General features: G+C 37.9%; 2 protein-coding genes across 2 annotated transcripts in view; one reads left to right on the top strand and one right to left on the bottom strand.

Annotated features, from left to right (window-relative positions):
- The first annotated feature begins 818 nt into the window (after nucleotides 1–818).
- LOC140146136 (dolichyl pyrophosphate Man9GlcNAc2 alpha-1,3-glucosyltransferase-like) lies at nucleotides 819–22535 on the top strand. Its single transcript, XM_072167895.1, has 12 exons — nucleotides 819–956; nucleotides 4518–4602; nucleotides 5665–5754; nucleotides 6473–6561; nucleotides 9954–10104; nucleotides 11472–11654; nucleotides 13290–13425; nucleotides 14274–14444; nucleotides 16060–16130; nucleotides 17663–17731; nucleotides 19042–19186; nucleotides 21015–22535. The coding sequence occupies exons 1-12, from the start codon at nucleotides 866–868 to the stop codon at nucleotides 21279–21281; spliced, it is 1548 nt and encodes a 515-aa protein (XP_072023996.1). The 5' UTR covers nucleotides 819–865; the 3' UTR covers nucleotides 21282–22535.
- The window catches only part of LOC140146137 (low-density lipoprotein receptor-related protein 2-like), a 38764-nt gene continuing 36058 nt past the window's right edge, over nucleotides 22424–25129 (bottom strand). Inside the window, exon 9 of the mRNA XM_072167896.1 lies at nucleotides 22424–25129. Coding sequence (XP_072023997.1) covers nucleotides 24832–25129 — 298 coding nt within the window. The 3' untranslated portion in view covers nucleotides 22424–24831.

The raw sequence follows: 25129 nt of genomic DNA, 5'->3' as shown, positions 1-25129 counted from the left end.
AAAGAAAGCAGCTTCCGGGCTCAGAATTTGTACACAGATAGCACCTGAGAAGTATATTGTTACTAACACCCACACACCCATCCACCCCATACACGTAGGACTAAACAGACATATCGTATTAGGCCTATATCATAATTGGAAATACCAGCGTGAAGCGTAAAAGCTGTTCAGTTAAATTACATACACATTGGCTGTTCCATTTAATTTACATACTCCCTCTGAAATGGCCCAAAAAAAGGCTGTTCCGTTTAATTTACATTCTCCCTCTGAAATGGCTTTTCCATTTAATTTATATGCTCCCTCTGGAATAGTTTTCCCCTAATTATATTGCATAGCCTCACTGTGAGTAAGAGCAACAGCAACCTATGGAGAGTAAGAGAGACGACTCCCCTGGGAGGGGACTTTACAATTTCTTTATTTTAAGTGCTAAGACAGCGCAACCTACATTCAATTAAAGCTTGTGACTTAGACTTTCACTTTTTACACGTTTTCTGGCCATTTGGACGACTTTTTACAATTTCTTTATTTTAAGTTTGGGTACATGCGGGTATAGCCGTATTTGTGTTCAAATATATAGCCTTCTAGTTCCCTTTTCTTTTCCTTTGCCTTCCCGATTTCTCTTTTATTGTTTGTCAGAGAAGCACCGGAGAAGCACTTCATTATGTCCAGATACATGCCAGTAGTTTTCATTGGTCAAAAGTTTGTGACGGAAAGTACCCAAAATGTATACAAATCAGCGAATCACAGAGGCAACCTTTACCGAATACAAAAAAGTCAATCAGCTGTTTGTTTCCGAATTTGGCAATTTGAGCTGAGTGAGTCTCGTCGCCGAGGAACAGAAGACAGAAAATCTCAATAAATTAGAATGGGAACAAGAAATCAGTTTGCGGACATAATTCTTGTTGTGGTAGGAGTTGTGTTAATCCGATGGGCTGTTTCACTAAATCCATATTCAGGTTGGTAATGATAAATACAAAATTGTTATGCCTGTTCGATGCTGCCGAATTCGACAGGTTCGCCCACTTGTATCATTCACTCGGTCGGACATCCGGGAACATTGTCCCCTTCGTCCCCTTTGTACAAGCGCGCCCATAGCAACCAGCTCGAGAAAGGGGAACTGCACATGCGCTGCACATGCGCACACTGGTTTTACAAGGCTATTTCCCCTTTGTGACGTCAGCCCGACCAAGAGAATGCTTGTACATGTACAATACGCAGTATTAGTATATTGTAATGATTTTCTCAGGGTGTGGACGTGTGGTAAATGGATGATGGGTGATTTCCCAATTCCTCGCCATTATTATCATGATTATAGGGCGATCACACACTGGCATGGCGATAGGATATCTTCCGTATTCAGGTATTGCACAAGCGGGGCACACGCATTAATTGACACAGAGGTAGCCGAACCTAGTTCACCACGTAAACTTGTATGGCTCAAAATTCGGACCGCTCGCCATTAAGTTTACTGCTTTGTGTGTTTTGAAATTTGTTGACGTTTGAATGATCCCCGATTTCCGGTCGATTATTTTAGCTGTGTCATGTCACATGCATGACGCTAGCGGGTACCAGCGAAACTTAAGGAAAAAAAATCACGATCGCCGATAACGATGCCCGGGTAACGATGTGATTATGGGACTTACATGGGATTACACAGAGATATTTCTTGCCAAAATTTGACCATTTCTAGGTAGCTTGGCCCTACTTTGTCTGCATTATATGAAAAAGGACAGTCTTAAAGGAGTATTTCGTGATCCTATCATCCTAGCATCCTCTTTTATGTCATTTTCATTAGATATCCAAAAAAAACCTATTCCCAAAATTTCAGTTGATTCCGATTTTGCGTTTGCGAGTTATGCATGATTATGTGTATTACACTGCTCCATAGACAATGCGTTGTAATTTCGTTCTGGTGCACCAGAACGAAATTCAATTTTCACGATATCTTTGCAAAACGAATTACGGTAATTTGCAAGAAATATTTTGAACATAAACATTATGTAGCCAGAGGTTTCCAGTGATATAAAAATCTCAACTTTTTTTGAGAAAAGTGGGGGATGAGGCTGTGGATCACGAAATGCCCTTTAAGTAAGTAAATGTGCAACGCTTTTGATGTTTTGGGAGACTGGGAGGGATCAGAACAAAAAAATGATGGAGCCTATTCTTGATGTGTAATATTCCTTCAACCAGCTGCCGTGCGGTAACAGTCTTATACGATGGACAGATAGTATCACTATCAGTTTGTGAATGAGGACATCGTATAAGTTCCTTGTACTAAGCCGAACCATGAACTAGTTTTGTGATATAATCCTTAAACACTATGTAGACTTCCTGCATCTCTTTTCTTCATTTATAAATCGATCTGCATTTCACACAGCAAAAAAATGAAATTTCTTCGCCACCATGGCCACCGTCTTAATTATCTCTATGAGACATTAATTTTTGTTATTTTATGGTGATGATCGCTACGGTCACAAATTTGGTCATTTTACAGTCTTCAAATGTACCCAAAATTTTCACACATGCACCAAATATGTTTTGTCTTATCTTCATGTGAGGCTAGATAGTAGATAGAGACCATTTCATTCAAAATCTAGTCGGATTCGCTGTAAGCATGACACCGTGCAAAGCAATGGAAGTTCAGAAGTAAACACAGCCGATCACGACAGCCTCGGCAGGCAGTTGCATCAAAATTGTTGCTCAAATTACACTTCATTAAAATTTTAGACTGTCCAAAATAGGCAAATCTTGCTCAAAAGATACAGTTGACTCATCGAAATAACTTTCCTCCAAATTTCAACATTAACAGATTAATAACCTCCGGTGCAAAAGATTGCACCGCTGTCCGACCGAAAAACCATAGCAAAGCACTCTACATGTAGCATCGAATGCGTAACTATCATGTGCAAATTCGAGGCAAGAGTTCTCGAGTAACATCTATAGACAATGTGTGTAATTTCGTTCTGGTATACCAGAACGAAATTCAAATTTCACGATATCTTTGCTAAACGAATTAATCTGCAAGAATTTTTTTGTACATAAACATAAACTTTTTTGAGAAAAGTGGGGGATGATGCTGTGGATCATGAAATGCCCTTTTAAAACACGAATCCTAAACCATAAGCAAGTTCGATAATTCAGAACAGAGTGCATTGTGGGTAAAAGTCTGGTGGGATATCACAGCCAGGCCTCACACAGTATTTCAATGGTGACAAACTTTGCACTTTTAAAAAAAACCTTTTTGATTTTTTTTTTGCCAGTTGTTGGGTCTGATTGTCCCCATAGAACTAAATACACTAAGCCAAAAAAGAAACTTATAATTTTTCACAAGGTCATATCTTAAAATCCTCTCAATAAAAATGAACAAAAATTGCACACAGGATTACTTATCTACTCTAAACACTGGTCAGTAACCAAACAGTTGTCCAACTGACACAACAGCATAATGCACTGACATGCAACACCTTCCTGGACCACATTCACAGCGCAACAGATTTCTTTGGCTGGGTTCCAATTATTTGCCTGTACATGAACAAAAATTACACACAGGATTACTTCAATACTCTACTCTAGCTCTAAACACATGTCAGTAACCAAGCAGTTGTCCAACTGACACAACAGTAAAGTGCACTGACACGGAATAGCTTCCGGGATCACATTCACAGGCGAATAATTGGAACCAGCCAAAGAAATCTGTTGCTCTGTGAATGTGGTCCAGGGAGGTGTTGCATGTCAGTGCATTTTGCTGTTGTGTCAGTTGGACAACTGCATAGTTAGTGACATGTGTTTAGAGTAGAGTATTGAGGCAATCCTGTGTGTAATTTTGGTTAATTTTGATAGACAGGATTTTAAGATATGACCTTGTGAAAAATTATAAGTTTCTTTTTTGGCTTAGTGTATAACAAACAAAGATAGTTTGAACCTTACCTTGGAAGTACCAACGTTGTAAATAAAATCACAGGACTCCGATCAGTCAAAGTCCATTCCCAGTCGTCTATTGGAGGATTGTGTTCGTATATCCCCTTTACGTCCAAGAATTTTACCCACAATGCACTCTGTTCTGAATTATCAAATTTGCTTTGCAAAAGTGTGTCACATATATACGTTGCCGCATCTCTCCGTCCTTAATTGCCGAAATGCGTCTACCTTCCACTGCATAATGCATACCACAAATGCAGACATATCCACAATAATGAGAAGTGACTGGACAATTAGTATGCAATTAGCGTCAATTAATTAACAAAAGGAATAATTTGGGTTTCATTTATATGAAAATCCGAAAATATGCAATTAATCAGGAATGTGCGCCTTGTGCAAATACAGCAAGTAAACAGTCACATGTCAAAGGTGTCAACAAACTGTCCACCAGGTCATTGTCAGATCGTCAGGTCGATGGCGACGCAAAATTGTGTGGGAGATTAAAATCATGTCTTCCATAGGGGTGTATGGATTTCAAATGGAATAGCCCGATTATTTTTCTACTGCCTAAGATAATTTTCTGCATCAATTAATTTCAGGTGCTGATGTTCCACCTATGTATGGGGATTATGAAGCACAACGACACTGGATGGAAATCACTACCAACTTACCTATTGAACAATGGTAAAGTATAAACATATAACTCTCTCCAAGCGGGTGTTGACTACAGACGACAATTTTTTTTTGATTAAAAAATTTCAGAATTGTAAATTTTCATGACAATATTTAGAATCAGCGTGAAAAATGAATTAAAACAAGTACAAACAAGCCTAGTATTGGTTCAGTTGTTCTTGAGATAGCTCTTTATATTAAAAAAAATGTCGTAAAACTTGTACTTTTTATGTTGAAGCCTATGGCTACTAGCTAGCACTCAGAGCATTTTAAGGGAACACACCAAAAAAAGTGCTCTCATTAATAGGAGGCTAACCCTTTCCCACCATGTGTGAAATGTTGAAAATTCTAACTCAAAAGATCAACTTTGAACTATTTCAGACTTTTTGACTGCCTACCAGGACCGCGACACTCCGGCACTTGTTGGAAGACATCTAGTACAGCAGACAGTACATGTACAATGTGATTTTCTCATTTATAATTAGGATTACGTCATTGCCAGAGCTTGTTTATTTGTTCATTAGAATGATTGACAGCGGTGGGCGGACTTATACTCTTTGTTTTGTGAGCGGTACAAAAATGTGATTCTCTAATTAATTATAGGTCAAGGTAGGTCAATTCGGACCGTCTCTTCCCCAGACCTCTATGTAGGACTCTATGGTATCTTCTCATTACACGTTCGTAGTAAGACTTGGCTGGCGACGACGCTTGCGATTTGCCTGTCTTCAGCTGCGGTATAGCATGGTATAGGCAGTTTGTAGAGAGTGTCTTATCTCATTATTATAGTATCTCTGTGCCTACCCTAATGAAAGGACGTTCATATAGGATATATATGAATGTGTTGGTTGAATACAACTTTACAGAGTGAAAGATTCACAAGCTGGGAAAAAATTCATCAGATACTGCAAAAGGCTCGGTCATCTTTTACAAAGTGATGGGTGTGGGAGCAATGCTGCAAAGAGAGGCCCAGTTAGTAAAGCAGGAGACCTGGTGACGAAGGTCGACTGTAAAATTGGATTTGCCTACATGTACATAATAATTACTAACCAACAAAAACTGTACTGTTTGTTTCAGGTACATGAACAGCACAGATAATGATCTGCTGTACTGGGGACTGGACTACCCACCAATCACTGCATACCACAGCTGGCTGTGTGGTAAAGTGTAAGTTAACCAATTCAAGCCCTGAAAATTCAAGGACTGTCTTTTGGAATTTGCTGAGAGCATTAAATAGCTCTTCTGGAGCCTCCAAGGAGAGCTGTTTAGAGCATTTACAATAGAATGTAACGAGAGTATGGTCAACTAAGGAGAGATAAAAATCACTCTCCTATATTAGATTTAAGGAACAGAAACAGTTATCTCACATATTTGATGAGTTTCTGAAACGGATCTAAAAAATCCCTTGGAGGAAAACCAACTGGCAACTCCAAGATCAACGCTGGAACTACTTCTAGTGTCGGTTGCCAATAGCAGTCACTACCCATCAAGTGTTAATAAAGACAACAGGTGTTGTTGAAACGTACACAAGTAAGTGAACTTTCTGGATCAGATACTAAGAACCTTATTTACTGAGTTTACTCTACCAATCCTGATGAATTTGTTCAATCATGCTCAATGAACAGAGCACATCCAGATCTTGCAAAATATGTTTATTTCTTGACTACCGACCCATGTTTACTGTTTAGCCAGTCTATTCTCAACATGAAAACAACTTGGACCTGTACAAAGTAATACGATTGTCATTGGATGTAATTAGATGATGCATCATGTTGCAAAAGGGTTCTGGGAAGGGTTTCAACTATGAGGACCTTTTGTGATCGACTTTTCGAAGGGGAATTTTCATGGAATGTTAATTTTCAGGGCCTTTTATCTTTATTTTCAGAGCTGATTATATAAATCCTGACTGGGTAGCCCTGAAGTCATCCAGAGGATATGAGAGCAGTCAACACAAACTTTTTATGCGATATACAGGTTAGATAAAGTAGACGTAATGCCCCAAGTGGTGTCAAGTATTTCTCATGTGCCCACACCTGTACTGTAATCAAAGACAGAGTTAAAATGACTAGGTAGCGCCTAACGTCACATATCAATCAAACTCAGAAACAAGTTGTCCCAGAGTTATAGCCAGCACAATTGTAGTGCCGGCTAATTTCAGTCGCCAAGTGTGTGTAAGAAGAGAGATTAAAGGTTCGTTCATACTACACTGCAATTGCTTTGCGATGCGGTACGTTGCGGATATATATCGATTACTTTTTGCTGCAACTCATCGCATTTCCAAGTTAAAACGTATTTAACTTTATTGCGATACTGCAATGCAGTATTCTGCGGTACGATGCAGTGCGGTAACACTGTTGTACAGAACTATCTCATTTTGGAAAATGGATCTCATTTTGAAAATCATCTCAAATTGGATAGAATTGAGATGCAATTTGAGAATGAATTTGAGTACCAATTTGAGATCCATAATCACCCAATTGGTGCTTAGTACAAAATGTTTGTCATCTCATGGTCAAAGAAGTTGGATGGGGATCACCAAAATTATATTTTGGGAGAGCAAGGCCTAAATGCTCCAATTTAACATTGGGAATTTTAATAGTGCTTACAAGTTACAGATCATGTTTCTCTGCCAAGAAGACAAGGTCAATACCAGAGCATAGTGGTCGCATGTCACGAATTGGTCATCTTTTGTGTAACATGATGTAAAATGAGAAAAATATCACCAATTTTGATTCAATTCAACACAACTTTTAATGAATACATTTTAGACCATTAATATTTCTGGAAAGCTTATATTACAAGGATGCCAAATCAATAAAGCATAACATCATAATACAGGGTGGGTGAGAAATATACAGGGTGGAACAACAACAAAATTAGCATCTTTCTTGTCATGGTGAACCCCATATTTTTTCTTTTCTGAAAGCTATGAAGTTCAAAATAAATATGGATTCAGAAAGACATTGCAGGTCCTTCAAACAAATTAGGAAGAAAGAGTTTAGTATCCCTTGCGTTAAACATACAGGGTGGTCAAAAATTGTAAAATAATTTCACAATTTTTATGACATTTTTCAATCAAAACTTTTTTCCTCCATTTCTGGCACTAAAACTAATAGCATAATTGAATTCCTCATCAAATTTCCTTAAAAATATGTGTTCTGTTGAATAAGCAGGGTGACTCGGGCAAGAGATAGGCCATTTAGAAATGTCGGAGCATAGTATGCACACTTTGTACAGTAACATATAGGGAAAACTGTCTTAATTAGCATTTAATTAGGCAATTAATTGGTTACATCTTTTGTTACATTTGATGTACTATGAGGTAGATCTACAATCCAGGATGATAAATGTGCAATTTGAGGTCCATGCTAGTAGTACTTTTCAAGATACAAAGGTTTGAAGTTTGCTATATTTTCACAATTTTGTGTATAACCCTATGGGGCTATCCCGAACCGGCTCTCCCGAACCGGCTGCTCCATTGACACATCTTACATATTGAGGTATAAATCTCAAAGTACTTGTCCAATTGACTTGGGGTTTTTTGTATTTGAAAAAGAACATAATTATCTACAAAATGACACCAAACCTACAATAGGTATTATACATTTAGAATAAACCTAACTTGAAGCGTGAAGAAAGTGTTTTCATGTTACGGCTGCTCCATTTTTGGGTGACCTATTTGTGACATGCGACCTAGTATGTGTTATTGATACTACACTAATGTATCCCACATTAATATCAGGGTTTTGTTTCAGTTTTCTCTTATTTCCACATTACAAAACTCTTTTTATTTAATTTTTTTAAAATACTGTAGCAATTCCCAACCAGAAATGAACTATTCTGTTAGATATTTCTTTGTTAGTAATTAAGTTTGCTATTTTACTATACTGTATTTTTGTGCAAATGATTTTTGGCATAATTAGGCCTACCTGTTTTTTATTTCCCACTTAAAATTACCTGACATATTTTTCACTCAATGTTGGTGCTCAAGAATTAAATGAAACCACTTTTCTGTAGGAACGTGCACATCAAATTTATCACATTCTCGGCTAACACTTCTGAAACATTGAAAATTGCATTCTCTATTTTTTTTCCTACAAACTTGATTAAGATTTGTTCGATTCCCTCCCTCTCAAACTTAACTGGAGAAAAGCTGAAAAATCTTTTGAAGTTACTCTTTATAGTTTACTACAAATGCATTCAACATCAGAGGGTTGACCTTGTTTGAGGACACAAAACAAGAGGCATGAATTGGTTGTTTACAAAAGACCATGAACACTGAACAGCAATTAAACCTAATATAGGCCTACATGTACTTGACCATGACGAGTCCAGACACTGGGTACATGTACATCTGGTTCCATGTACCATACTTCACCAACTATAATAGTTAGCACCCAATAAAACTAATTGGGTGGGTTATATCTCAATTTGACACTCAAATTGGATCTCATATTGGATCTCAAATTGCTTCTCAATTCTATTCAATTTGAGATGATTCCAAAATGAGATCCATTTTCCAAAATGAGATACTTTTGAATAGCAGTGTAACGCATCACATCGCATCGCAATTGCGGCGTAGTATGAACAGACCTTAAGAGATGATTACGTCCGTGTAGGGAGATTAAGAGATGAATTCGCCTGTGGTGTAGCTGTTCTCTTTCCTTAAACACAGCTACACCAGGGACAAATTCATCTCGTAATCTCCCCACACAGATGAATTCATCTCTTACTGTTTTCTCTCAGATAAAAAACACAACATCTTGGTTGTAACTTGTGCATTTTCTATGATTTCAAAGATTTTTTGTGCTGGTTGGGGACCAATATATTTAAGCTTAGTGCCGCTCGGGAAGACTGTGCCGGATATCACTGACCAGTGACAACCGCCGTTGCTAGAAAACTTAGTTGTCCTGATGATTAAGTTTCTTAAATGCGGATGTAAAACAGTTTTGCCTTATGGTTAATTTTGCATCTTCAAACATACATAACCGTCTCAAAAATGAGGTCTTAGTAGTGGAAACTTTCTTTCCTGAAGGCACTATGTCAACAATGCTTGTAGAATGCTGCTTCAGTCAAATTTTCTTTGCTCCCCTTCTTTCTTCCTTTTTATTGACAACAAAGGTGAAAGGCAGACACCTTCCACAAAAACATTACAATAGATTGGTCTTACAATAATACATGTTTGTACAGCCACCTGAATTAGTGATCAGCTCATACTCCAAATAATGTTTTTGTGGATGGTGTGACTGCCTGGGTGACTGCCTTTCATCTCTTTCATCAAGAAACACTCATTTAGTATGCTTGTAGATGGAATCCTACGGTATAACACCATACATTTTACCTTTTTGTTTCTTGTCATATTTCAGTACTAGTAGTTGACCTACTACTCTACATTCCAGCCATTTTAGCCTTCTTTTTATGGACACTAAAGGACCAAACTGATGGTGAGAAGTTAGTGTGTGCTGCTGTTGCATTGCTATACCCAGGTCTTGCTCTCATCGATCATGGACACTTTCAGTATCCTTTGGGGCTTTATGTTGGCTATTTCAGTTGAAATCCATACACCCCCTATGGAAGACATGACCTTAATCTTCCACACAGGGAGTGTAGATTTCAAATGAAGTTACCCATTCAGATAACAAATTTTGGTTAAAGAGATACAATTTTGGGTGTTTTATACAAAGTGGTGCTAAAGAACTGGAACATCGTCCTCAATTTAAGTTTGTTCAGCTTATAAAAGAGGAGCGTGGCCTAGCGGTTAAGGCGTTGGACTGTGAATCCAAGGGTCGAGGGTTCGAATCCCAGGTCCGCCTAAGCTCGGCTGGCTCTTTGTGTCCTTGAGCAAGGCACTTCACTCATTTGCTAGTGCTTACCCGGTGCTTCGGAGGGCACTTTAAGCTGTCGGTCCGATGTACATGCATATTTTCTCACATTAATGTAGTGTGCACGTTAAAGAACGTCACAGGCTATTCGAAAAGAGCAGGGGATCATCCCAGTACTGTTGACTGTACTTCAAAAATAGACTCATCTACTCTAGGTTCCAGAGTAAAATTAAGTACAGCTTGTCTGTACGCAGTGCGATAATACTCATACATATGAGGGAGGCACTAATAAGGAAGAAGAAAAGGCGAAAATTATTCGGTATTTGTTACTGCAGGCGTCAATGAAGTCCCAACTCATGCACGCCTAAAATTCACATTTAGCATGCGCCAGTCGTGCATTACGCAATGCACAACTAGTGCTGCACTCAACTCTGTGGATGCCACTCTGTATCAGTACTGGGTGTTATGAGTTACATTTTTTGCCAATTATAAGCTGAACAAACTTTAGAGGGCTTCAGGACTTCCAGAGCGTCTGAAAATGGGACCCTTGACCGATGCACATATCTGTACTATGTACCACCTTTACTCCGGGCAGCACTTTCAGGAAGTTTGAGTGCAGAAGTTCGCTAGTGGATAAACAATTCTGTGTGTTAACCCTCTTCACGCGGATGTCGACTGCAGACGACATGTTTAAAAAAAAATTCAAAAATTCAAAAATTTCAGAAATATAAATTTTCATGACCATATTTGGAATCCGCATGAAAAATGCATTAAAATGAGTACAAACAAGCCTAGTATTGGTTCAGTAGTTATTAAGATAGCTCTTGATATTTTGAGAAAATATTTCAAAACTTCAACTTTTTCCATTGAAGCGCATGGCTATCACGCAGAGCATTAAAGATGTTCCCTTCTCTTGACCGTAAGTCTAAAATGATGTTTACAACAAATGACATACATGTACATAACAATTTACATAATCATACCGAATATATTTGTGGTCATGGTAAGTTTAATTTTTGCCATAATATGTAGATACAAAGAATCCTTAACAAATTAACACAGATACAATAATGCTAGTCTTGGCTTTGCATTATGGGCTATTGTTGCCTTGGCAACAGGTCATGACCTGTTGGGATCCATAGGTTTTGTATTAGCTTTGAATTATAAGCAAATGGAGCTGTACCATGCCATGCCATTCTTCTGTTATCTGTTGGGAAGGTGTTTCTATTCTAAAGATGAAAATGGGTAAGCAACACAACTATTTCTTCTTTGCACAGTCATCTATTTAAGGTTAAAGCTTGAAACCAGCAGCATACATGAATTAGGGATTCAAGCATGCTTCACCATTACTGCAGAGATTCATCAGGTTTGTTATTATTCAAATATTACAGATTGTTTTTACAAAACCAATAGATTAGTGGTAAAAGGATGGTTAAAAACTCACCAACTGACGTTTCATTCATCTGGACCAGTCAGATTTCATCAGAGTTGTGAAACTCTACTATGACGGAACAAGTGTTGCTAGTTCTTTTGTCGCTTTGTAGCAGAGGATTGAAAAGATTTAGATTGTACTGTTTGTAGGTGCCCTTGTCTCGGTTCATGATGTTGTTCATTCTGCTTCTCCTGATATATATGGATTCCTTTATCCATTGCTTGATACGTATCTTCTCCTTATACATACATACATACATACATACATACATCGATTTATATTGCGCCTATACAATTTTAGCTCTAGGCGCATTACAATAAGAGAAAACAAAGAAAGAAATAGCAATGACAAGAAATGGATCAAATTGGAAAAAGATGGGTTTTAAAAGCTTTTTGAAGCTAGCCAGTGTTTGGGCCTCCCTGATGTTGCATGGGAGGTTGTTCCAAATTCGAGGACCAAAGGAAGTGAAGGCGTTATCACCAGCTAATTTGATTGTGGGAGGAATGGAGAGCCGTGTAGTATCCATGGAAGAGCGTAAATGACGAGATGTGGTGTAAGAATGAATTCCAGATTGAAGGTAGAGTGGAGCTATGTCATTGACACATTGATATATGATGGTGAGGATCTTGAAGTTGACACGCTCCCTGATGGGCAACCAATGTAAGTCCTTGATGTATGGGGTTATGTGGTCACGACGTTTGAGGCCGTAGATGATACGCACCGCCCTATTTTGAATACGCTGCAGTTTGGATAAATTGATGTTGGTGGTGCCAGCAAGGAGAGAATTGCCGTAGTCGAGGCGAGATAATATGAGTGCACGGATGATGTGATGGCATGAGTCAGTATCAAGGAAGCGCCTGACTCGAGCAATATTGCTAAGTTGGAAGTTAAGAGTTTGGCAGAGTCCAGATACATGGTCATTCATGGATAGAGGTGAGTCAAGTTTAACGCCAAGGTTACGAACTGAAGTGGCAGGTTTAATAACAGTATCGCCAACCATAAGATGAAGTGAAGAGGAGACGAGATTGATATTGTGTGGTGAGCCAAATATAATGAACTCGGTCTTGTCCATGTTTAGTTTCAAGTTATTAGATTTCATCCAGTTGCTTAATTCAAGAATGCAGTTTTGCAGACGATCAACAGCCAGCTGAGAATGGGATGGAATTTTTGGATTAAAAGATGTATACACTTGTGTGTCATCAGCATATATGTGGTACATCAGGCTATGATTACGGATAATGCTGCCAATCGGGTAGATGTAAACAGTGAATTATCAATAACTCATCACCATCACCATCTAAAAATGATGCACCCACATTGTCTGTGTGGCTTGTTTCGAGAGGGCAGCTTTAACAAATTTAGAATTGAAATAAATTTAAATTGGAATCTTAAGAAAATCTAATGAAAATGTCATTGACTCATGTATTGTCTTATGTCTCTCACAACAGGTTTCTCAAGTTAATCAAGATTGGTGTTACAGTGATCATTGCATTTGCGCTATGTTGGCTGCCATTCCTATCAGACATAGATCTACTAGTGCAGGTGGTTCATAGACTGTTCCCCTTTGATAGGGGATTATTTGAGGTAGGTACTGGGCGAGGAATTCAGAGATGTAGCTCTTTTAGATATTGCCGGAAATTTGGATTTGGGATCATAAAAAATCTTGATATCGTCGTTGGGCAGGAAAAACCTCCCGTGTACTTGTGGCCCTTGAACATGTTTAAACAAACTGTCATTGTCAAAAGGTTACATATGAGGTTTTGCTTTATTTATTAAACATGTTCAGGGGCCAATGACACATGTATAATGTAAAAAAAAAAAGCTTTCCAGAATTCTTGCGTTTCACAATACGATGCGCCGCCAGCGGTTGCTCTTGGCAGTCCAATTTTTGACCTCAAGAGTCGACATCACCGTTCTAGCTGCCATTGGATGTGTGATAATAAAGATGTTGAAAACAGCTCCACGAAGGATGCCGTGTCATCAATAGATAGTAAATGTGATGAAATCAACGAAGCAAATAAAATAAAAGATAAAAAAAAAATAGATAGTAAATGGATCTACTATAATTGTAAAATTGCTCTGTTAGTGTGCATTTGCATGTAACATCATAATAACATTTTAAACCAACAATGGCGTATGTTCCTGTGTTGTATTTGTGACAACTGAATGCGAAATTATGTGCGAGTGCTTAGTGATATCTACTTCCAGGTTTGGCTTGTCAACCAATTTCCCACAATTCAACACGCTATGACGACTGTAGCATTTAAACCGAATGGGGGCGCATAGATTGCGAAATGCAAGAATTGGATGATGATATTTCAGGTTTAACAGGGGTCAGAGAATATCTTCTCTGAAGAGATGGTTGTCTACAGTGTTATTTACAAGGAATCTGTTTGCTGATCTTTTAATTGTTATATATATTTGATTTTCAGGACAAAGTCTCCAATATATGGTGTAGTTTAGAGGTCTTATTCAAAATAAGGCGGATACTATCCCAGCAGTCCCTAGTACAACTCAGCTTAGCAACCACTGTGGGATGTCTGCTGCCCTCATCTGTGGAATTATTACTCAGGCCTAATGTACAGAAATTCAAATTAGCTTTGGTAAGTATAAAGCTTTTTAATCAAAGAAATTAGACTCAAAGGGACTGAATTCTGGAATGTTTGCACAAGTTTAACTCTCTCCACGTGGGTATCGACTGCAGACAACAAGTTTTAAATATTTAAAAATTCAAAAATTTCAGAATTGTAAATTTTCATGACCATATTTGGAATCAGCATGAACAAGTGCATTAAAATGTGTATAAACAAGCCTAGAATTGGCTCAGTGGCTCTCTTGATATTTTGAGAAAATATTTCAAAACTTGGACTTTTAATGTTGAAGGTTATTGCTAGCAGGCAAAGCATAAAGAAGGCAGAATGGTGCCAGATGGGGAGGGGCACATCATCAGTTTTTGGGTGGGTATGTTCTCTCAGGAATTGAAGATGGTGGGTCTTTGGGTACTGACGGTGTACTAGTAAAACAGGGTCCATAGGAGTGTGAACAGTCAATTAAAGTTCTTTTTATGGCTTTCTAGCTAAAAAATGCTTGGAAAAAAACCACAAATGAGAGAAATTTAGGGGTCTTTAAGAGCTCAGTCACCCATCTTTGCACAGTGTTTTTGTGGGACCTAAGAGCATATCAGACACACCAAATTGCATTCTGAATATGAGGAAAGTCCTTCTGATATCAAATTATTTAGACTTTTTGTTGATATTTGTGATATAATACAAATTTTATGGCAAATTATTAAAATTTTTGACATTTAACAGTCCTTGAAATAAACTTTATGTACTTTGTACATTGTATATGTAGCTGGGATGAAAAACTGACCATCATATGAAAATTTTGGCCTCTCATATTGAAGATATACATGAAGTTTGATAAAAAAAATATGAAAAAATTATTTAGTCCTTAAAATTGCCTAAATGAAACCAACCACACAGTGGTGTTGAAATTATTATACTTAGTTGTCTTAATTTGTTAATAGGATGGACAAATTTTAATCTGTACCCAGAGCAGCCAGCACACATTAAAATTTGTTCACTCAGTGGGGTTTTAATCCTAAATTTACATACTTTTCCAGGTCTCACCACTCCAGTTTCAATTTGTTTAGTAGAGTGGCATCTCTATTACTAGCAGACTAGGTGGGCACTAATTAAGGGTGGTCTTAACCCTGGAATTATGGAAACTTTTGGGTGTCATAAATGCTAAATTGTTGGTCCAACGAATATAAAAGTATACATTTTTAGAATGGCAAAGACTTGATGAATTATCTGTGAAGTCAAATTTTGGCCAAAATGCTCATTTTTGGAGAAACTTAAAAACCCGGTTTTTTAGCCTAACTTTTTTTTTTGTCAACGTAACAAAAAAATTCTTGGGTCAAAAAATTTTGTTTATTAATTTTTAAAAACTAGATAAAAATATCTAGGTACTGGTTTAAAAAAAAAATTTGACCAACTTTGAGAAATTTGCATCAAAAATGGTCAAAAAATGCTAAATTTTCAAAAAAAATCATAAAAAGGCTGATTTTTGCCCAAATTTCAAATATTTTGTACATTTCTAAATAATATATACTTTTATATACTTAGCAGTTATGAGGCCCGCAAGTTTCCATAAGATGCATGATATAAACAGTATTACAACAAATTTTGTCTATCTTTTTCTTTTTGTTTGCAGGTAAACAGTTCATTGATATTTTTCCTATTTTCATATCAAGTTCACGAAAAGAGTATACTTATTGCTGCATTGTAAGTTATTTTGCTTTTATCATTTTAAGTAAATACTTAGGGGCTATCATTTTCTGCGGGTCCCAAATATACAGGGGGGTCATTTTTGGAAAGAAAAATAAGGGGTCATAAAATTTTTGATTACCAAAATGTAGGTGTGTTTATTTATGACCAGTGTGTTTATTTCATTCAAAAAGACTTTTTTTAGCATGTTTTGGGGGTAAAGTGTATCGGTGATGGGGGGTCATCAAATTTGTGTTGCCGAAATTTTATTGATGCCAAATTTTTGTAAAATTTGGGAACCCCCCTTTGAAAGAAAATGACCGCCCCCTTAGTTTATTTGCATCTCATTACAACCTAGAGAAGATATCGTACACTTCCCATAATGCATTTCTTCCATTTCAAATTTCTGTACTGATTTGTTATCTAGTGCAACATGGGTTAATAGTGACAAAAAGTACCTCAATGAACAGAGGACAGAGTATGCGGAGTGCGTGCCTGTGCAATTATACAATTAATGCATGGTTCACATTTTTCTAACGTTTGCTCCTATTGTTTCTCGCTATCAAAGAGTGTATGAAAGCTTATTGAAGGTTCAAAATATTTGAATGTGTGTTGCCTAAAATATGTCCTTGTTTTGTAAGTCAGGTTTCACAGCAGCTGAAGGGAGTATCCCATTATGGTTTGCGGTACCATAATGGAACTGAGTGTGCCATAGAAAATGTACACAAAATCCCACACTTCAACTTTTAATTACTCACTTAACTTTTGTTTGAAAAAATATCACCCATAGAGTATTGCGAATCTATCAATAGCTCTCAATATCTAAGCGGCTCTTGTTTATATTTTGTATACATTTGCTATGGAGCATGCAGAAATACTGCAATGCATGATGCAGGGGTGGAATTTCGTAAAGTGCCACAGGAGTCCAAGTGGATTCTCGCAAGAGAGTTTTGCGAGAGTCCATGGATTCCCGTTGTACAATCTTGCGGGAGTCCAAAAGGTATTATATGTAGGCGTACGGTACGTAAAATGCATTCAAACAAACAACTAACAACTTAAACTAACAAAGTTAAGTTTTTAATATATGTGTCATTATACTCTCACTTCCATATATGTCATTGCATCTTTGGCAACTTTTCCTTTATATTTTGCAGGCTTTGAGTTTTAAGGAATGTTGAACTTAAACGTAAGTTCGCTGAGCCGATCATTTCCAGCGAGAGTCCACATGGACTCTCGCAATAGGACTTTTACGGGAGTCTCTGTGAGAGTCGACTCTCGGACTCCCGCCGAAATTCCACCCCTGCATGATGGGATACTCCCTTGAGCTGCTGTGGTCTGGTTTAGTTAACAGTTCAACAGATTGCACAACAAGCTTTAATTTATGATTTAGAATATCTCAAACACATTAATTTTGCCGGTCCCAGGAGCAAGCTCCCTATCACAATGAATGGATGGATGGCTAGATAAAGAAAGCTGTGCTTGGACTGATTTAGGGGATCCAAAGAATTCAAATATACTATTGCATGTCTTTTATGATTTGTTTTTCACAGACCAGTGTGTCTTATACTTCATCAGTACTCCTTTGGCTGTACATGGTTTTTACTTGTATCAACTTTCAGGTAAGTTTGGAATTGCAGCACAGCCCTAATATGGTGATAAGGTGCCTGAATATGGTACAAGTGTGTATGATCTACTATGATCTAGTTACTGCCACAAAATTAAAATCAGAGAACCAGGACTCATCCACCATCTTGATACACGCATGGGGCAAAAATAAAAGATAGGGGGTATTTGTGATTTGCTAAAAATGCATCTGAAACTAATCGGTGCTTGTGCGCGATACTAGTCATGCTTTGTAGTGTGATGCACTGTCTGCGTCAAAGGAGCAACACAATACGCTATAATGTGATTATCACAGAGAATTGTTCTTGTTTGTTTCCGCGTACCGTCGGCAAGTTTAACTGAATGACACAGGCAATATATTGGCCACACATTTCAAAAGTTGCTTTTACAAATGGCTAATGGACCACACATTATTATTGATGGGCTGAGGGATACAACAGGTGGATTTAATTATATAATTTCTACAACATTTGTATGGAAGTCAAACAATCACTTTGTCATTCTTTATGCATTACAGTTGTCTTATTCACCGTCGAAGTGATGTAATAGTTGGATTAAAGCAGTATGCAGACTTTTTATTAGACGTAAAATATTGTATGTAACATATCTGCGTTATTCAATATATTGGCATTCTATTTCCAGTAATGTTTAAGTTCTAACGAACGTTTGATGACGTAAAATCGATAATATATTTCTACCAGATATTATACGTAACATATTATCGATTTTACGTCATCAAACATTCGTTAGAACTTAAACATTACTGGGAATAGAATGGCAATAGATTAAATAACGTAGATATGTTACATACAATATTGTACAGCTAATACTCAGAGTCTGCATACTGCTGAACTACCAATGCAATAGGGTAAAACAATTTTTGAATAGATCGCACTTCACTAGTATGTTCACGTGGTACCTCTGCATTGAACCATATCAAGCTAATCACTCACACCTGTAAGATTAGTATCTTTGAAAGGAGCAGTATTGTATTCAATCTATGATTGCAGACATACACAGGTGATGAGTACAACCTACTTGTAGTGTAGCGCGATACATTCAAAAATTATTTTAGCCTATTGCTATGGTAGTTATTATGTCACTTCGACAGCGAATTACTAGAAAGTCGTCATTAGTCGACTATTATCAAGTCATAGTCTTTTATTCACGACTATTGCTAATAGTAGCGACTACGACTAGTGGCGACTTAGCCGTGCAACCCTAGTGTGTTGATGCAGTGTAGAAGGGCTGTAACTTAAAATGTCCTAAGATTTTACAATACTTTTTATTTGTTATTTCTTTGCAGCATGCTACCTCTGCTGATTAAAGACGGCTTAATACTACCGTATGCCGCCCTCTGTCTCCTGTTTTACCTTGCGGTAAACGTCAGCCAATCAGAATGGTTCACATCCAAACCAAATCCATCTCCTCATATAGTTATCCAGCTTTTGGTGAGTAAGGGACAAGCCCCGCCCCGGGCCTTGAAATAAGCCAGAATTTCTGAGGGCCATTTGGGCCCTTGAACTGAAATGTTGGAGGGCCCTCACAAATTTTTGTGGGCCCGAATTTGGGCCATTGGTTGTAAGTGATAAAAATTGCCAGAAATTTTGCAGGCCCTTTGGGCCTGCCAGATGTAACTTTTGCGGGCCCTCACTGATTTTGGGGGGCCGAGGGCCTCCTTATTTCGAGGTCTGCCCCACCCCCACGGGACAGAAACTTGTGACCCAAAGATGATTTTCACAGTAGGCCTATTGCAAAATACACCATGTGCTGTACATGCCACTGTTGTGATATTTGACCTAATAGCCAAACCAAACCATGATTATCTTTTATACACAAATGCCCAAAGCCTATATAATGTGTTCTTTAATGTGCAAATAACAAATTTTACACTCTAATGGATTTGTGCATCTATCGAGAAAGGCTACCATAGCAATAGATGAATACAATTTTTGACTATATCGCCCTGCACTACAACGTTCACACGCTACCTATGCATTGAACCATATCATGCTGATGTGATCACTCGCACCTGTAAGATTAGTACTTTGAAAGAGCGGTATTGTGTTCAATCTATGATCGCAGACATACACTAGGTGATGAGTGCAACCTGCTTATAGTGCAGGGTGATATAGCCAAAATTGTATTCATCTATTGCTATGGTAGTTAATCTGACTATGACGTCACTTCTACAGCGAATAATAGGTGTGGAAACTGAAGGTTGTGGTCTACACACATCAGTGAACATCAAAAGAGAAGATAGGTTGATCTCTGTATAAAAAAGTGACTGGTTCCCATTTTTCAATTCAAATTTCATAACCCTATATTTTGTCTTACTTTCACAGACCCTTAATTTTTGAACACTTATAATGAGTACATGACCTCAATCTTCCAGCATCACCATGACACCACCAATGTGAATGTGAATTTCAAATGGTTGTACCTAAATGGGTGATTCCTTTTAAAATATGGAACTCGGAGTGGGAGATTAGGTCATGTCTTCCATTGGCTGGGGTTGTATGGATCAAGTCGTAGTCTACATAGTAATACATCAGTGAACATCAAAAGAGAAGATTTTCCCAAGGGGGGCGTTTATTAGAGGTCATTTTTAGCACGACAATTCCCGTTAAAATCATTAGGTAAGCTTAAAAGTCACGCAAAAATGACGAACTATGAACTTTTGACACTGACTTTTGGTTCACTTCCGGGTTTCCAATGCAGATTTTCGCCATTTATTGCTGCTATTATTGACCGTGTGAGCAACTTGGTAAGCTTACTACACAAGATAGCATGGAAATATCGAATTTTTGAAACATCTTGGTTGAAAAAAGTGGTGGGGGCGTTTATTTGAGGGGGGCGACTATTTGACGAAATACGGTATTGATTTTGAGATATTGGCAAAGAAAGTGTTAAAAATTTTTTGTTTTTGTTTTATATTGTTTTCAGCGATTGATAAATTAATGTAACTTCACAAAGAAAAGACGTATCAACATGGGGTTTTCAGTTTCTGAAAGCTCTAAATGTCCTCTTTAGAAACCTGTGAAAAACTCATTTTCGACCAGGGCCGACATGTGACTCATTCCCCTTGATCATGTCACATATTTGTACCTGAATAGGTGACTCCTTTTGAATTCTTCACCCCTGTGTGGGAAATTCAGGTCATGACATCCATTGGCTGGGGTTGTATGGATTTTTAAGATTTTAACATATAAAAGCTGTACTCATGATATTGAAGATGATTATTAATAAAGTCAATTTTTCTGTTTCCTTTGTCATCAGTTTTGGGCCTCCATGTGCGGTGCAACTCTCCTCAGCGCAGCCAGCGTCACCATGACACCACCAGCACGATATCCCGACCTCTTCCCTGTCCTCGTCTCCGTTTACTCCTGCGGACATTTTGTTCTCTTCCTCATATGGTTTCATTATCTACAGTTTACGACACCTTGGAGTTCAGAGGTCAAGGTTCAACAGAGGAAATTTGAGGCGCACACGGGTGTGAAAAAAGCAAGGGGAAGAAGAAGTCACATAAAGTGGAGTAAGCAATAGGACATATCATTGGGCTATTCTATTTGAAGTTCACACTACCCCTGTGGATGATTTAGCTAAAGTCTTCCACAGAGGGAGTATGAGTTTCAAATGGAATAGACAATTGTGTAACTTCAATTTGAAATACACACTCCAGGGAAACCCATATGTGATGTGAGTAAGCAAAACGAGTCTTTCCAGAGTCATATGGACCAGAGGGAGGGGGGGGGGCAGGGTTCAAGTTGGTCTGGAAATACCAGGACAAAATATACTGAGAAAAATTATACCGGGACAAATTTGCTGAAAAGTTGTAATGGCAACAATTGTTCTAATTTGTTCTATTTCCCCCTTCAGAAAGGTTGCAATTTTTGTTGCTGGTGTTATTGGACGTTGTATTATGTAATTATTGTAAACCTTCGATGAGAGCGTATTTCTGTGATGTTGACCAGTATTTTAGGGGAATTAACAACATGTACGACGTGTAAAGCACACATACTATGCTTCGGAGCTCTTGATAACATGGTGGATTGAAACTTACGCCCTCGTCGCAATGTTTTACAGGAAAATACTGTAATGAAAAGAGGTAAATTTGGGGAAAAAATTAGTTTCTACCCCCTCCCCCCTCACAACTTTTTAGATTCTCTAGCGCCCTGGTAAAACAATTGGGGTCAAAATTAACCATTTCTGCCGGTAAACAATATTTTGGGTCTGTCAGTGGGACCATTTGGAAATTTTTCTCCCACCCTCAGCTTGGTTGTCCCGGTTCACCCTATTCCTTTCGTCTAGATGGCATAATGCAGGAGATTGAGAGTTCATAGGACAATGTTAAAAGGTTAAAACCCACTCTATAATATTATTCACATGTTATAATACCTACATAGATACAAAAACTAGATAGGTACAAATACAGTATACAAATCGTAAGACAGCCATAGATTGTTCTGGCGGAGATAGCGCATACATTGAAAATGGTTCTCAAAAGAGGGATATGACAATAATGGCCGTCAAGCCTGTTGTGGCTGATTTTGTCTACCCATTGTCTCCATTTGTTGATGTAACCCTTATGATGTTGTCCTTATGATCTCTCATCCTCCTGTTTTGGGATTTTGGGAATTATCAGTACGACTTCTACAATAAAGACAAATTAAAATTTCTTGGCCAAATTGAGATATTAATAGATTTTAATTGCACATCTCATCTCTATAAAAATGTGTATGATTTAGAGTTTATAATAAATATGTACACTGTACACAGGAATATTGTACACGTTATCAACATTTTGCATGTTTTTTACTTCTTGAGACACAAAAATCTTATCTGGAAACAAAAGTCATATCTCCCGCATGTACATGTAATGTTTTTGGGGCATAGCTTGTTTGCTGACCTGTAAGTGGTGCTATTCATAGTATTTATTCCATAAACCTCCTGAACAGTGTTTGAAATAAGCACTTATCCTCTTGTCCTCTTGTCCAAAAATCACTGGAGACAACCAAATTGAGCTATGTACTTATCCCCTGGACAACCACTATATTTTACCTCCAAAAGTATGACACATTTTGGGGACAAGCAAAATGTTTTGAGGACAAGCAAAATTTATGCTTTAGTTGTCCTCGGGACAACCTCCATATTTTCCTTATTTCGAACACTGCTCCTGAAGCATAACATAGTGAAGCCAAGGCAGTGCCCCATATCATTATGCCTCCGGTTTTCATACACTGCCAAACAGTAGCATTCACATGTGATACACATGCAGTCATCATCAAAGGCGGTGTATCTGTAAGGCCCATGCACTTCTTGCCGCATTGTATGTTACAGGTTCACCATAATCGCGCATGTATGACACACAGAAGTTACTGTCTCAAAGAAGCCAAATGGACTGTAGTATGTCTTGTCTCAAGTTGAGAGTAACGCTATGTTGGATTTTGCAGTGGCAGATTTGAATTGCACACACTAATCTAATTCCGTAGGGCATATACACATGTGTATAATGGTGATTGCTGCCGTACGCTGGAGATGCAACCATGTAAACGCACTGATTCGAATCTGCCATTGTGAAATCCAACATGGCGTTACTCTCAACTTGAGTTGAGACACACTATAGTGATTATATACATGTGCAAGACTGCCATATCAAACTGCAAGCAACACAAGATCGATGTAATTTGTAGATTAATGCTAAGACAAGTCATAAAACTATAAATTGTGGTCATGAGGCTCCATATGTAATTTGATTTGGGAAAAGGAGGCTTTTTAATGAATATCATATGCATGGGTAACAATCATACTGATAAAGCCCATAAGCATATCACACCAGCCAACAGGTGCACTTTAACGCCATAATGTGTGATTTGCTCCACAGCGACGCCCTCAGTGTTTGTTGAATTTCTACTTTTTGCATGATTGTAATGCCCAATGGTGTACTAAAATACCATGTGAAAGACTAAGCCTGAAGTGTTTTAATTACAGTAAAAAAAAGTTTAAGTTAATTTTTTATATTAAAACCGGAGATCTTCAGTTTTTTTTCAGAGTTCACCGATTGAGTGGTGGCGAAATACATCGCATGCATGTGTATTATTGAATCGGTGACGTATAATCTGTGCATATCGGTAATCGTCTTACATCTTGACGTATAAACAAATGTTTGCTCATCCTAGCTGTGTGAAGCTACAGCAAAATACATGATAATAATATGCTTGGTGAGCTAATACAGGCATTGTAGGCGCTGGAATGAAATAGCAATTTTCTTTGTTTTACCTCATTTGTTTGGCTTGAAATTAAAAGAGGACAATGTGACAGTAAAAACAAACATTTAAATATGAATCTATTCTTTTTACAAATCACACATTATGGCTTTAACAAATTAAACAAAACAGAAGAAAGTAGCTTTAGAAAGTTGTTCCATTTCAAGTCAACTTTCTATGTAAAGGGGAAAAGGTAACTTCCATTTGAAGTACTCATCCAATTATGCAAGCTATGGATAAAACAATAAACAGGGGGAGCATGGGTTTCAAAGTAATCAACCTAAGCCAATGCCATTTGTGGTGTGATCAAGCAAAATTAGTCTGAAGTCGGACATATTCATTTTCAGTTTCTTATAGGATTGTAAACAACATTTGCAAAGCTACATTTTGCCAAAAATCAAATTTGGACAACCAGTTGAAAAGATACGAGTAGTTATAATAATTACCGAGTTTCCAAAATGAAATACTTCCTTTGTTTGGCAATATCTCAAAATCAATATTTCCGACTGATTAACTTGATCCCATCACATTTGTAAAACATACTCCCTCTGTGGATCTTCTAACCCCTTGAGCACTACCTGCCGATATAACATTGCCTCTGATTGGTCAATTACATGATATCTTCGTTTTAATCACCAATTAGAATGAAGTTTTGCAAATAATTCACCCCAATTTTTTTGCATGGTGAAATTATTCTAACAATGTTGCTGATTGGTCCAATTGATAATGAAAACTTCTTTTTGGCCAATCGGCAGGTAGTTCTCATGGGTTAAGAAAATTCTACCACAGGGGTATGGCAGATTTCAAATGGAACAGTCCATTGTTACATTTTAAATAATCAAAGGTTCATATCCAGCTTCATTTTTGGTTTGTTTACATGCTTCATAATAACTTGGCGGGTTTGGGCCACCGATGGCACCCAGTGGCATATCACCATCCGAGCCACACGCTCCTAAATCTTGACCTTTCAGTTGTGTCTCCATCGGGTGTTCGTAGTCATTAGTGTACCCTGCTGCCTCAGCTTCTTTTGCTTTAGATGGTGGAGTCTCCATTGGGATAGGTGGTTCGGCTCGACCTGCAGCGAATATGATGGGGACGGTGTCGCCTTCTGAACGGCCATCTCCGCGT

Source organism: Amphiura filiformis, chromosome 2 (assembly GCF_039555335.1).
Source record: "Amphiura filiformis chromosome 2, Afil_fr2py, whole genome shotgun sequence".
NCBI classification, from domain to species: domain Eukaryota; kingdom Metazoa; phylum Echinodermata; class Ophiuroidea; order Amphilepidida; family Amphiuridae; genus Amphiura; species Amphiura filiformis.
Note: the sequence above shows the minus strand (reverse complement) of the source record. Positions and strands in the feature narration are given on the sequence as shown.

What these genes read in the sequence shown, in the direction of transcription:
- LOC140146136 (XM_072167895.1), top strand. Translation starts at nt 866, where the DNA reads ATGGGAACAAGAAATCAGTTTGCGGACATAATTCTTGTTGTGGTAGGA. An exon ending in ACTTTTTATGCGATATACAG is followed by an intron (nt 6,562 to 9,953) that starts GTTAGATAAAGT and finishes GTCATATTTCAG; the next exon opens with TACTAGTAGTTGACCTACTA. An exon ending in TATTCTAAAGATGAAAATGG is followed by an intron (nt 11,655 to 13,289) that starts GTAAGCAACACA and finishes CTCTCACAACAG; the next exon opens with GTTTCTCAAGTTAATCAAGA.